Below are 15005 nucleotides of genomic sequence, written 5' to 3' on the forward strand. Positions count from 1 at the left end.
CAACTATTCATTATCACTGAAATTGGACCTCAAAAAACTCTCCATTTTATTTTTTTTTTATTTTTTTTAAAGATTTTATTGATTCATCAGAGAGAGAGAGGGAGAGAGCGAGCACAGGCAGACAGAATGGCAGGCAGAGGCAGAGGGAGAAGCAGGCTCCCTGCGGAGCAAGGAGCCCGATGTGGGACTCGATCCCAGGACGCTGGGATCATGACCTGAGCCAAAGGCAGCTGCTTAACCAACTGAGCCACCCAGGTGTCCCAGAAAACTCTCTATTTTAAATTAAAGTATCATTTCCCATCAGATTTGTGAAACCTAAGTCCAAGTTTGTTCTCCATTAGGAAAGGCGCCTGAAATCTATGGAGAAGGGAGATTGTGAAAGGAGTTGATGCTCTAAGAAATTATCAAAATGTGAAAAGGGTGTCCATATGGCATTTATTCAAAAAGTATCTTCTACTCCATCACAATCTGATTCTTTAACTACTATGGCTTCTTGATTACATTAGCTGATCATCTAGAGATGGGGCAAGAAGCACAAAAGTAAGATGAAGTGGAGAAAAGTGGAAAAGTGCCTGGTCACTTTTTGTTCATGCCTAAAATGTACCTCAGTTTTATAGGTCATCAGGTTTTATTTTTAAAACCACATTTGAGTACATGTGTCCTGATGTTTATAGTAGCATTATCAACAAGAGCATTATCAACTATGGAGAGAGCTCAAATATTCATTCATCAACTGATGAATGAATAAAGAAGATATGGTGTGTGTGTGTGTGTGTGTGTGTGTGTGTATACACACACACATATACACACACAGTGCAATATTACTCAGCCAATCAAAAAGAATGAAATCTTGCCATTTGCAATGATATGGATGGAGCTAGAGTGTATTATGCTAACTGAAATAAGTCAGTCAAAGAAAGACAAATATCTATGATCTCACTCATATGTGAAATTTAAGGGAAAAAAATATGAACATATGGGAGGGGTGTGAGGGAGAGAGAGATATAAACCATAAGAGACTCTTAATGATAGAGAACAAACTGAGGGTTGATGGAGGCAGGTGGGTGGGGAGATGGGATAGATGGGTGAAAGACATTAAGGAGGCACTTTTTGTGATAAGTACCAGTATTGTCTATAAGTGTCAAATCACTGAATTCTACCCCAGAAACCAATACTGTACTGTATGTTAACTAAATAAAATAACATTAAAAAATTAAATAAAATAAAACCACATTTGAGATTTTAATTCAATATTGACAATTAAGACTTAGACTTCATTTTTTAATGCTTTGCACATCCATATACTTGTTTCCATAGTTAGATTTCTCTAACTAGAAAGAAGATAGTGAAAATAGTACTATATCAGAAGGTACTGAGAAGAAGAGGGAAAAAAATGCCCAAGGCTTATTAAATATGTCACGTCAACAAAAGTTACTGAGTACCTACTACGTTCCAAGCACTAAAAAATCTGCAACAGTTGCAGGTAGTGGTGGGTTCAAATGGAAGGTGAAGGTATAACGGAGTTGGAAGGGGTGTATGTTATACCAAGATGAATAAGATGGGGTTCCTGCTTGCATTTGTGAGGCGACATAGATTTCCATAGTGTGCCATAACCATTGTCAAGTCAGGGTTATGTACAAAGGGTAAGGGAGAACCAAGAATAGATTGAATCTGACCAAGGACTAAGGAATACCAAGAAAGTCTTCCTGTAGCAAACATATAAGCTGAATCTTGAAGATGAATGAGACTTAGCCAGACAAAGGAAGCAGAGGCATTCTGGACAAAATCAACAATAGCAGGAGCAAAGGCACAGTCGGGAAACAAAAGGTTGTACAGTGCAATGGCAGAGGTAGAGCGGAAGTGGATTACAAGGAGTTTGACATTTCTAAATTGTAAAGTATGAGGTGGAGTGTGTCAAGAAAGGAGGCTGGAAAGGGAGCTGGAGTTCATGTTATTGAGGACCTGGAAAGCCATGCCAGGAAGTTTGGCCATTATTATAAGCAAAGGGTGCTACAGAGGTGTTATCATCAAGGGAGGGCATAACCCAAATTGCATTTTAGATATAGCATTCTGCCTACTGTTTAGGAGGGAAAGTTCAGAAGGGCAGGATTTGACCACCCAGCATGGATGCAGAGAAAGCCAGTAGAGTGCCACTGCAACAGTCCAGGAACAATGGCCAAGCCCAGGTTAAGAGAGAAAATTTCTAAAGCTGGTAAATAGCTATGGGGGTGAGAGAGTCTGAAGAGGAAGTTAAAATAAGTTTCAAGAAAAGAGTGTCAATTTATTGGAGGGAAACAAAAATTCCCATTTTGGACATAGACTTCAAGGTATCTATAGACTTTTAAGTTGATATAATCAGTATGTAGATGGATAAATGAGGTTCAAGAGAGAGCTGTTCAGAGATGGGAAAAAAGAGTGGGCATCTGGGTGGCTTAGTCAGTTAAGCGTCTGCCTTCAGCTCAGGTGATGATTCCAGAGTCCTGGGGTTGAGTCCCACATCAGGCTCCCTGATCAGCAGGGAGCCCGCTTCTGCAACTCTCCTTGCTTGTACTCTCTCTCTTTCTCTTTCTCTCTCTGCCAAATAAATAAATACGTACATAAATCTTAGAGCATATAAAGATAGGTAAAAACATAAGTGGGATTAGGAGCCAGTGAAGTTCTGAGAGAAAAGGAAAGAGCAAGGACAGCAAATGAGGAAACCAGGGTTTTAGGATGGTGCAGAAGACGACAAACACATAGGCAGACTAAGATATGGCAAACAGAATAATATTTTAGAAGCTGAAACAATATTTTAGAACAAAGAGTACATGGCCAACAATGAGAAATGAAGCAGGGAGGTCTACTAGCCTAAGGATGGAAGAGCACTGATGGGATTAGGTAATTAATTGAGGTCACTGGTGACCTTGGGGAGAGGAGAGGATCTTGGTAGAGTAGAGAAGTCAGAAGTCCTGAAAAAATATAGATTATTCTTTCAAATGGTTGATATCAAAGTAAAGGATAGAGATTAGGGACTACCCAGGAGCTAGAGGATGACTTCAGAGAAGAGAAGGTTTGATTTGAGTAAGAAAGACTTAACCATATTTACAGGCTAGAAGAAATACTCAGAGGATAAGAAAGAAAAATAATAATAAAAGGAGATAATCAGTAGAACCAAGCTCCTAAAGTGGTTAAATGGGTTAGAGGCCCGAAGACTGGGGGAAGGACTGGATATGAGCACTTAGAAGGCATCACATCTTGCATCAGGAAGAGAGTGGGTAGACTAGCAGAAGGACACAGGGTGCAGCAGGAATTAGGGATCTATTTCACAACTCCATGACTTCATTTTATTGATAAAATAGAGGCAGGTTGTCTCCAGGGGCTGGAAGGGGATGGTGTGTGGCATTAGGTTCCAGGTACTGAAAGGACTGGTGACCTTTTGAAACGGTCATTAAGAGGAATGGGGAGAACTGGCGAACAAAGGATAAGACTAAGGTCTCTCACGTGGCCTTGAGAGTCCAGGTAAACTTAGTAGCACTTGGCCAACTGGCAAGGGTGCAGAGAAAGTAACTAAGATAGACCTGGGAGTAAAGTTCCCCAGCCATGGTGGAAAAAGCATGCTAAAAAATCAAGTACACAGCTAACAGAGTGCTTTAGGCTGGATGCTAGGGAAGGGCTGGATTTTGGGGGATCAAAGGGTGAGCTTTGTGGTAGCAGGAGAATGAGACTTCCATTTCCCTGCTTTCCTCACTGCTCTGGGAAGAGTTCTCTAGTTGGTACAGCATCCATTACCGATAGAAAACCAAAATAAAACATATAAGGGGTAAAAGAGAGTGAGAAAACTCATTATTTCAAAATTCCTTTAACACTTTCCTTAAAAGACATGAATCACATAAATCATCCCCAAAAATCCTTTTTAAATTCCAAGACTAAGAACAAAATTATGGTTAAATGTTTAATTAATGTTTATTATAGCTAGCATGTTAGTTTTAGAAAGGTCAAATTTATGATACAATGAAGTAATATTTTTCACATTCTGTGTGTCTATTTTATAGTGCATTGGGGCTCAAAGTATAATAAATATCTTCTATTATTTTTGCAAGATTCTTGTATGCAAAGCTATGTAGGGCCAAGATAATATTGAATTTCAAGTCAAATGAGCTGGCATGAACCTTAGGCAAATCACTTTATCTTTCAGGACTTCAGCTTTTAGACTTGTAAAATGAAGGATGGGGATAAATCTCCAAGTTTTCGTCCAGGTTAAAAAAAAAAAAAAAGAGCATAATTTAGTATTTTAAATTACTATAGAATTGATAGGATTAATTCTTTTCCTTTATGATTCTAGCTTTTGTTTTTCCTTTTGTTTCTAGCTACAACTTATTGAGCCTCAGTCCCTGACCAGGAACACAAACTCTAATGATAATACCATGTCTATGGGAAATAGAACATATTTTGCATCACAATTTAGTTTATGTTCCACCATTCTCTGCTCATATTTACTCTTTGGAGGCTTCATCTCCAAAAGTTCAGAGACATTTGTTCACCATCTTGTGACCATGGGTCTCTGAGGAGACGCCATATTATATTGCTTCCAGAAACCAAGCCCCTGATTTCTGTGGGTGGGTACTCCACAGCAACCACTACACATCTTGGATTTGTCACTGAAGATAATATGATAAAATGCTAATAGAATGCCTGAGATGCAGGAACACTTCATAGAGTATACCCAATACACTGAACAGCAAGATACATGGGAGATAATCAAAACACAGCATTATTCTTGTTCCCCATTTAGATATTTCACTCGCCACTAGATGAAAACTAAGCAGAACCCATGGTTCACCCTTGGGTTACAAAGGGTCTTACAGTCACTTTAAGTCACAAAATATAGTTAATTCAAAATCAAATTGCTCAGTTCTAAGAGATTAATCAACTCTTTCCTCTTTATTCAGACAATGACCTCTCATTTTATTCCTTAGATGTTTAGACCATCAGACTCCATGAGTAGGAGGGAGAGGGAACAATCTGTATATTGTGCATATAGGAGAGGCCAGCAGAGTAGTCATTAGCCTGGTGACTGACAATGTTCCCCAGTAAACCTGGCAGGTGGTTAATACTGACTCTTGCCCTCCTATAAGTTTTGTTATCTTGATTGCCAGCTGGGAAACATTCCTGAAAACATTCCCCTGATGTGGGTCGTTTACATTTTCCTTTGTCTAGCTGCTTCTCTTCCATCTATCATGTTCCCAATTAGGGCTCTTCTACCCCACATTTGGAGGGTCCCCTCCCCATTAGCAGAAGTCCTATTGGTAAGAAAAATCTCAGGCAGGCTGCCTTTGAAAACAACCCTGTGCTACTATGCAATGATTTCTTAAGCACGGCACACACAAGATTGATAAATAGTATTTCATGAGGACCTTCCAGGTTCCATTTAGGATGTAAGAAGCCGGAAAGAATGTCACCTCCCACTTTAAGCACAAGGAAAAACTATATCCGAACTTTTCTCAAATCCAGGACTGAGGTCGCAGGGCAAATAAGCCTGAGATTGAAAGAACGGGCGATGTTTCCAAGAAAAGAGGCAATACAGAAACTGACTTATTTGAGACAGAGCACCTAAAAAAGTCAAGGCCACTGTATACGTGGGAAAGAAGATTGCAGCTAATACTCTGTAATGAGTCAACAGTTAAATTTTTTGTAATTTGCTGTTGTCATAAAGCAGGGAGTATAGAACCCATGGAAGTTACAGGCACAAGGGAATTTACACCTCCTTATAGGCTTTTCTCCACAGAAAGCTCAAAAAAATAGATTGGGGTCAAGGGAGGTAAGCAGAGGAAGATTCTTAAGTTAATACAGGTCCAAGAAATGAGGAAAAAAAGCCCTATGTAATTGGCTAACTCTTGGTTTTGGCTCAGGTAATGATCTCAAGGTCATGAGATATTACCCCCCACCCTATCTGGGCTCTGTATTCAGTGGGGAGTCTGGTTGAGATTCTCTCCCTTTGCCTTTCTTCCCACCCTCTCTGTCTCTGTCTCTCTCTAAAAATAAATAAAATCTTTAAAAGAAGAAGAAGAACAAAGCCCTACAGAATAAAAGTCACTGGGGGTGGGAAGGGATGTAGAGCAGGGAACCCACCGGGTACAAGTGTACACCTATTACAGCTGGGGGGAAAGACAAAAAACAAAGATACCCTCCTCTCTTGGGGTAACAGGGGAAGCTCTCTCCCACACAAGAACCACTAAGACACAGGACAGAGTTTGTCTGCCATGGTGAGGAGGCCAAGATCACTGAGTAGGTTCTGGTCCCAAGACCAAGTGAAAAAAACCTGCCTGAGCCTATGGCTGAACCAAGAAGGCAGAATGCCTCTCCCTTATCAGACACAGCCCATCAAGTGTCTAATAAGAATCTACTGCCAGGCAAGGAAAACCAGTGGCAAGTCTCTCTGAGGCACAAGCTCACAGGGAAAGCCTAAAGCCTACTCCACCCTAACCAAAATAACACTAATTGTCAAATAATGAAAATAGCTGGTGAATGGATAAACAGTGATTAAACCACATACTACTACTCAATAATAAAAAGGAACTAACTATTGATACACATAACAAAATGGCTAGATCTCAAATGCAATATGCTAAGTGGTAAAAGCCAAACCCAGATTTCCACATACTATATGGTTACATTTATATGACATTCTAGAACAGCCAAGTACAGGGACAGAGATCAGTAGTTGCTGAAGGCTGAAGGTGGATGTGGTGTGGAGCACAAAGGGCAAGAAGAATTTCTGAAGGGTGATGAAGCAGTCTGTATGTTGCTTGTGGTGGTAGTTACATGTCATGCATTTGTTAAAACTCAGGGAACTATACACTAACTAAAACAGGTGATTTTATTGCATATAATTTATATCTCAGACATTTAAATTAAAACAAAGAATTTCATTGAAACTAAGAACTTTTGTTGATCAAAAGACACCATTAAAAGAATGAAAAGTCAAAGAAAGAAAGGAAATAGAATTTGCATATGGAATATATAAAGAACACACAAATGAATAAGAAAAAACAGACAACTGAAATAGAAAAATGGGCAAAAGTCTTGAGGGGACATTTCACAGGAGTGGATACCCTAAGGCTCAATATGCATGTGAAAAGATGCTCATCATCTGTTCTGAAGGTAGATGAAAACCTTGTTGAAGGACCACTACACATATAGGAGACTAGCTAAATTTAAAGATTGGCGATATCAATGTTGGTGAGGATGTGGAGCAACTGAAACCAGCGGCAAATTTGTATAACCACTTTGGAAAACTATTTGGCAGTATTTACTAAAGCTAAATACCCCTGATCTGGCAATCCCACTCGAAGTATAAATCCTATAGAAATGAGTGCATATGTCTACCATAAGACATGTTCAAGAGTGTTCACAGGCCCATTATCATAATAGCAAAAACCTGGAAATAACATGAATTTCTATTAACATGATAACCTATAAATAAATTGTGGTATATGTCTATATATGCATGATTTGAGTTATATGAAATTCAAGAATAAGAAAAACTAATTTATAGTGATGAATTTAGAATAGTGGTTATGCGTGTGGGTAGTATATGCTAGGAAGAGACATGAGGGAACCTGAGCTGCAGGAAATGTTCTCTTTTCAGCTCAGTGGTTTTTACATGCGGCAGTATAAATTTGTAAAATTTCATTCAATCACCCACTTCCCTTTTCTGTTCTTTACTGCATGTTTACCTCAATGCAATACAATAAAAAGAAAATAATCCCCCACAGCAAAGCTAAAAGTCTAATGATACTGTGTACAAAATGAATATAAACAAGACTCTGGAGTATATAGAGACTTGTCCTTGTCCCTGACCCATGTGTGTTTCTTATCGGCTGCAGATGGAGAAGAAATGTGCATTAGCTCTATAGTCCATGGTAGGCAGTTCAGGCTTGATGCAGCTTCTCTTCCTTCTAGATCCCAAGCTTATGCAATGCCCAATATAGTATCTTTTTGTTTAAAAAAAAAATACGGAGTAGGCATTTCTCCTCTAATGTTTTAAAAGAGACATTTCTTTTTACATGCTGTTAATTGCTGTGGTATAACGATTAATTGCAGGTTATTTTTTTTTCTACCAATAGAATAAAACTTCTTGTGCCATCATTCTCCTACCATGTCTTTTATCAATAAATAAAGGTTTGCAGGGGTGCCTGGGTAGCTCAGTTGGTTAAGCATCTGTCGTTGGCTCAGGTCAGGATCTTAGGCTCTTAGGATCAAGCCCCGAATTAGGCTCCCTGCTCAGTGGGGAGCCTGCTTCTCCCTCTGCCTGCCACTCTCCCTGCTTGTGATCTCACTCTCTGTCAACTGAATAAATAAAATCTTTTAAAAAAATAATAAAAATATATAAATATTTGTGTACTTTACTGTAGATATGCTGTACCTCAACACAATTTGTTTAATAGTCCTGCCAAGGAAGGCTATATCCACCTCAGGCCTTCAGGACTCATGCACCAGTGAGCAGTCTGGGGAATGAAATTATTCCCAACACAGCAGCCATCTTTGTTTTCAATTCTGCCATGGCGGCAGATCCTCTGGCTTCCTGTGACCATGAAACACTAGTCCCCACTAACCTCTCCAAGCCATCCCGGAGACCCCCTCATTGGATCTGAGGAAGAGGAATACCCCATCCACTCCACCTTTCACTTTGCCCATCAAGCTCCCCCCAACATATCTGTTCACGAATCTTCTCTCCTCTTCATAATTTTACCTTTTTTGACATCTTTAATGTGAATGAGAAGTCCAAGAGTGAGCTCGAATCAGACTCCACTCTCTAGTTACTTTCTGCATTTTCATCCAGCACCTCTTAAGTAGCATTTGTAGTTTGTGTTGGATATCGCTCAATCCAAATTTGAATATTGACCTGTCATGGTAACTTCCACTTGAACCATAAGAAATTGTTGATTGTTGACTACTGTTGATCTAAAACAATTGTAATTTCATATGGTTCCAACTAAAAGTTTTATTCAAAATAAAATTTTTAGAGAAAACTGAACTTCAGGTTGGGTTTGAGCAAACAGGACAGTGGGTTCTTAAATGAATGCCAGGGCAAATCCCTAAACACCATCATCAGAACATCTCACCTTGGCTTTCAGATGTGCACACAGTTCCTGCTGCTTTCTCCTGTCCTTAGCCAATGTGTCCTCCATTGCGTGTGTTGCACAGGCCTCAGTGAGGGTCAGCACAGCCTTCTGGATAAAGTCTCTCCTGTTCTTATTCCAATTTGATATCAGGATCCTTCGCTGCTCCCTGGCAAAGTGATATTGATCACAATATTTCTCATGTTCCACCTGAAAAGAAAGCAGATGGCAAACACTTATGAATGATACTGATGAAACTGAGACTATGCTTTATGTCATTGCTACAAAAAATGGATAAAGTGAATTATAACCAGTAATTTTGAAAAATCGGAGACAAACATCTTAATAGTGAATGCAGCAACCAGGACCGGGTACAATTCCCCAAGTTCTGAGCCTGTGGCTAACTGGTGACTAAGGACCAGTTGTTTAATGTTTGTAAGTCCTTAGTTTCCTTGTATGTGATGGAGTCTGATTAGGCAGCCCTAAAACATCTTCCATGTCTACATGGCAGTGAATTTATTCACAGAAAGTATTACTTCCCTTGTATATAATTTCAAAAATATTCCATCTGTAATTTAGCTTTGGTATTTTAACAATTACTTCAAGTGCTTCACTTAGACACATGCTAATAAACATAAATTGCTACCATAATCCCCAAAACTCAGTTTGCCCTTGATTACTGATATATTCAGGTTTTAGGATGTCTGAACTCAAAGGAATTACAGCAGTCATATTAGTTCTTCGCATCCTGCAGTCCTGATGGACATGATATTCTCACATGGGTACTGGTAGTTCCTGCTGGCAGTGAATCCCAACCATGAGAGATCTCAGAGTCTTGAGGGAAAGTCTTGAGGGGAAGAACAGGAATGGAGATTGCCTGAGTTGTTTGAAAAGCCTTTGTAGGTGATTCTGAAATGTTCTCTATATGAAGTTGTATCTTCTGAAATTGAGAGCCACTGACCCTCATAATTCTTTATCTTGCCAGTATAGACCACATCTCTGAATTTATACATTATTTAACGCCTAAGTGGTGTGAGAAAAGAATCAAGCAAGAAGGATAAGGTTGTTCTAAGATAATAATCCAGGTATGGTTAATTAGGTACATGATGAAACAGGCTATGCATTCAATTAAACCAAATATTAGCTGCTAAAATAGGTTGTGGAAACTTCTGAGCTTTGTTCCCAAAAGTCAAAAATATACTAAAAATCTCTAAAACACTAAGAAAGGAAGCATATACCATGCAGAAATGCATACTAATCAACCCATTGTAAGAAGTGAATACAAAAATCTTTATCATGTTAATAGGTCAATACAAAAAGTTAAAAATCATAACTGGTCACAAAAACAAATAGAATCAACAGGGAATAAAAAGAAAGATCTAATTTAATAAAACTTTAAAAAGCTAGAGTGAATTATTTATTATATAACATGTTTTTTATATAATAGGTATCTGCTATAAAATAAAGATCAAAATTAAAGCAAATAATCATTTGGTGGGGGAATCGGGGATAGGAGAGAATGGTCATACTAGATGTGTGACCTTTGCTTCAGTTTCTTTATCTGAAAAATATAATAAAAATAGTACTCTTTCATCTACTTCTGTGTGTTATAGAAGTTTACTCATGACTGAAATAAGGTACATTCTATACACATGTCGGTACTATTGTTACCTGCTTATTTAAAATAATTACAAAATGCAGAGTATGTAATAATATTTTATAGCATGGCCCATTTAAAAGTTTACATATATGTTTTAAGATGAGTCATTGTAAAGTTAATTGGCAACATGGTAACTTCTGTTTTCTTGTCTTTGTGGTCTTATGAACTAAAGACCCTTCTCAGGGAAATTTCAGTCATACTCTGAGTTCTAATTTGGGGCATTTGTATTTCAGATCCATCTAGGGTGATCAAGTGGAGATGATGTTGTGGGGATGATATAAGTAAACACCAGCCCCCAAGGCAAGTGCTGCCTTCCCCATGACTAGAAGGGCTGCGATGTGGCAGGCTCTGCAGATAGATGGGTAGCAGGCACCCCACTTTCAGGCAAGAGCCAGAGATTGCAGAACCTCTGAGAGCGGGCAGGTGAATGCACAGACACCTAGAGGTCAATTACGGGCAGAGCAACCCAGGAAGTCACAGTAAAGATCTCTCGGGCAGGTAAGCATAGAAGAATGAATGTTGCCTGAAGGGTTCTCTACATTCTTATGCACCATATGACTTGAAAAATGGGAGACTTTCAACTTATAACTCTATTATTTGAGAGAGTGTAGGAAAAAAAAATTTTAGAGCACCATTCTAAAAATATAAATTTTGCCTAGTAATTATTGACCACTAAAGCAATTTAACTTGCTGTTATATAGGGTCCTGTACTCACCAAATCATGCCTAGATCTGTGAGGAAAATATCTTTGTAACATGTTCAGATACAGAGTTCTTCTGTTACAGAGCTCTCCGGGATACTGATCCAGAACAGCCTGGTAAATCCAGTGGTCTTCTTCACTTAACTGGAAGTTTCTAGAAGCAACAAAAGTGTCACAACACATTGTTAAGCAATCACCGAGTTTGAGGGAACTCAAACTGCTCAAACTATTAACAAATGGTACTGATTATATAAAATGAAGTCTGGGGTTGGTTTTTTAAAATACATTATAGCCAAACTATATGTCTGCTATAGAAAAGGTTCTAAATCCTAATATGATGGGTTCTTCAATCCTTTATTGGTCTTACCACAAGTTCCAGGCATAATTTCAAGAAGTTTGCAAAGTGACATAATATTTTTAAAATATTTATTCTATCCTCCCTATAAGAATATTTAAAAATTCACAATCAATGAGTGAAATAAATGAACATTGGGAAATAAAACATACAGACTAAAATGGAATTTTTATTCCTGGAGGAAAACACAAATGTACACAGTTAAATGAACAATTTTACAAAGGAAATTAAGGCCTGAGGAAAGCACTTATTTAAGGTTTCACTTTAAAACAAGTCTAAAATTATCATTAATTTACTCTCTCAACTTCTCGTGTGGTAGGATTAAGACTAGATAATGTTAGTGAGAAGATTACCAATGGCATTAGATTTCAGATCACTGAAGAAATCATTTGTAAACAGGACCTCTTCAAGGCCCTACCTAGTAACATGTCCACCCCAGTCCAAAATGCCTTTTTCATTTCAGGGCACTCCGAGGCACCGGCCTGGTTTGTGTTTTACATAAGGTATTAGCAAAGCCCTATGTAGAGTGGAAAGGGTGTGATATCAGCTTAAACTCTGAAGTGAATTAATGCCTCTTTATTATTCTGGGTTTATTTGCATATTGTTATTCTTGTTTAATAAATTGGAATAATGAAATACAAATGCAATCAGAGTGAATATTATTAGGAGCAAGTATTTCTTTGATCCAAGATGGAGACTTGCTATTGTTTATTTCTACTATACCAATGATCTTTTACTTTAAAGTTAATAGTGCAATTCAAAGAATTCATAATATATCTTCTATGCCCTTGAAAAATACTTGACAATTTAAAATGAATAAAAACCTCTTTAAATCAGTGATACTAATGGGAATTCCACTGTCCTCATATCGTACAAAGTTACCTGGTTTTTGTAAAGTGTTTCACTATTCTGGTAAGTAGCAAGAAAAAAAAAATTCTCTTTCAAAAAAGATAATCTTCACTAACAGCTCTATAATGGGAAGAAAAAGAGGCATGGAGGTATTTTACCAGAAGAAGCATACTCCACAGTTTTTCTATATGACATAATCTATTGCAGAGAAATAATTTGAGACGAGTTCATTCATTGAACACACTGAGTGTATTGCTTCTGTCTGAATCAGGTATGAATGTATAGACATTCAAACAAAGCATTTCATATAGGGGTATTAAGTCTGTGGAAACACTTGCCTAAGTGTACTTGGCATTTAGAACACCCTCAAGACTTCATGGGTAATACCTAAGGTCCTCTCTTGAACTCATTTTGTTCACAATAACAAAAATGCATTTTAATAGCAAAGTCAGCCACATAAATTCTCTATTACTATACCACAAGTAACAACAACAACAAAAAAATAGACCTGCGGTCCATGTCTTCATTTATGCTTTTAAACTATTTCTCTAATCACAGGGACTTGAACATAGTTTGACTTTCCACTTTTAATTACAAATGTGTATGTATGTGGCAGAGTATGCTGAGGAGGGGAAAATAACAGATTTGAGGTCAATAAATTGTCCATTTTTTGTTTGTTTGTTTGTTTGTTTGTTTTAATTTATTTTTTTATTTATTTTCAGTATAACAGTATTCATTATTTTTGCACCACACCCAGTGCTCCATGCAATCCGTGCTCTCTATAATACCCACCACCTGGTACCCCAACCTCCCACCCCCCACCCCTTCAAAACCCTCAGATTGTTTTTCAGAGTCCATTCCATGCTCTTGGATCAGAAGAATAAACATTGTTAAAATGTCTATACTGCATAGCGCAATCTATACTTTTAATGCCATTGCAATCAAAATTCTACCGGTATTTTTCAAAGAGCTGGAGCAAATAATCCAAAAATTTGTATGGAATCAGAAGAGACCCCGAATCGCTAAGGAAATGTTGAAAAACAAAAATAAAACAGGGGGCATCACGCTACCTGATTTCAAGCTTTACTACAAAGCTGTGATCACCAAGACAGCATGGTACTGGCATAAAAACAGACGCATAGACCAGTGGAACAGAGTAGAGAGCCCAGATATGGACCCTCAACTCTATGGGCAAATAATTTTCAACAAAACGGGAAAAAATATACAGTGGAAAAAGACAGTCTCTCTAATAAATGGTGCTGGGAAAACTGGACAGCTATGTGTAGAAGAATGAAACTCGACCATTCTCTTACACCGTACACAAAGATAAACTCAAAATGGATAAAAGACCTCAACGTGAGACAGGAATCCATCAGAATCCTAGAGGAGAATATAGGCAGTAATCTCTTCGATATCAGCCACAGCAACTTCTTTCAAGATATGTCCATTTGCTTTAAGTTGTCATCCATCTATTTGGTGGATGCTGTTGGTACCATGCTAGATCTCCCTTATTAGCTAGAAGTCCCATCACCAAGATGCTGATAATCCACAGATGCTCCTGTTTCTCTGCAGAATTGCCCCAGACCAAATGGGAGAAGCCCAGGACGCTTCTCTCCCACCCATTTTTGAGGGCAGCTGCCACCAACGTTTGGCTGATATGGGGGTACAGAAGGTCAACCCACTTGCCTTATGATGGAACCAACTCTGTGATACCATTCATGCTCTAGAATTTCACTGTGGAAGCAAACTGCAGACTGTTTCTACTGAGCTCACCTCCATGCAGAACCATTTTCCCCTCCTCTTTCTTTCTTTCCTTACCATCCTTCTCCTGAGAGCATTGCCCAACAAATCACTTGTTCTTACAATTCCTGTCTCAGCTTTGCTTCTATAGAACCTGACCTAAGATTGTATCTAAGCCATCTTACCCATAATTTTCAAAAAATAGTTTTAATCCTTTGGTAAATGGAGAAGTACTTCTAAGCTAATTGCTTTGATGATCTCTCATATTGAATGGTGGTGCAAGATTTCGGCTACACTCAAAGAGAAAGTGCAAATGGCAAACATTTACAAAAATGCTTTTCAAATAAAAGCACACATTAAGCAGTGTGCATTGCTATAAATAAATATAGCAGCAGGAGAATCTTTGGCACTGAGTGCATTTTTACGTATTGTGCGAATGTATTAATTACGTGCCATTATAGTGACAACATTAAAACCACTTAAACATATGAAATGATAATATAACATCGAAACTATTTCAAACCAAGTATGCCACAAAAGATCACATCCATTTTACTCTTCTTATTGATTTTAGAAACCTCACATTTCAACAACTTTTTT

At 38.2% G+C, this 15005-nt stretch overlaps 1 protein-coding gene across 1 annotated transcript in view; it reads right to left on the reverse strand.

Annotated features, from left to right (window-relative positions):
* CCDC148 (coiled-coil domain containing 148) overlaps positions 1 to 15005 on the reverse strand; it is a 268591-nt gene that overhangs the window by 156631 nt on the left and 96955 nt on the right. Inside the window, exons 9-10 of the mRNA XM_032355649.1 lie at positions 11477 to 11615; positions 9105 to 9311 (exon numbers count right to left, since the gene is read on the reverse strand). Of these exons, the coding sequence (XP_032211540.1) occupies positions 9105 to 9311; positions 11477 to 11615 (346 nt within the window). The remainder of the gene's footprint in view (positions 1 to 9104; positions 9312 to 11476; positions 11616 to 15005) is intronic.

Source organism: Mustela erminea, chromosome 8 (genome assembly GCF_009829155.1).
Source record: "Mustela erminea isolate mMusErm1 chromosome 8, mMusErm1.Pri, whole genome shotgun sequence".
Lineage (NCBI taxonomy): Eukaryota > Metazoa > Chordata > Mammalia > Carnivora > Mustelidae > Mustela > Mustela erminea.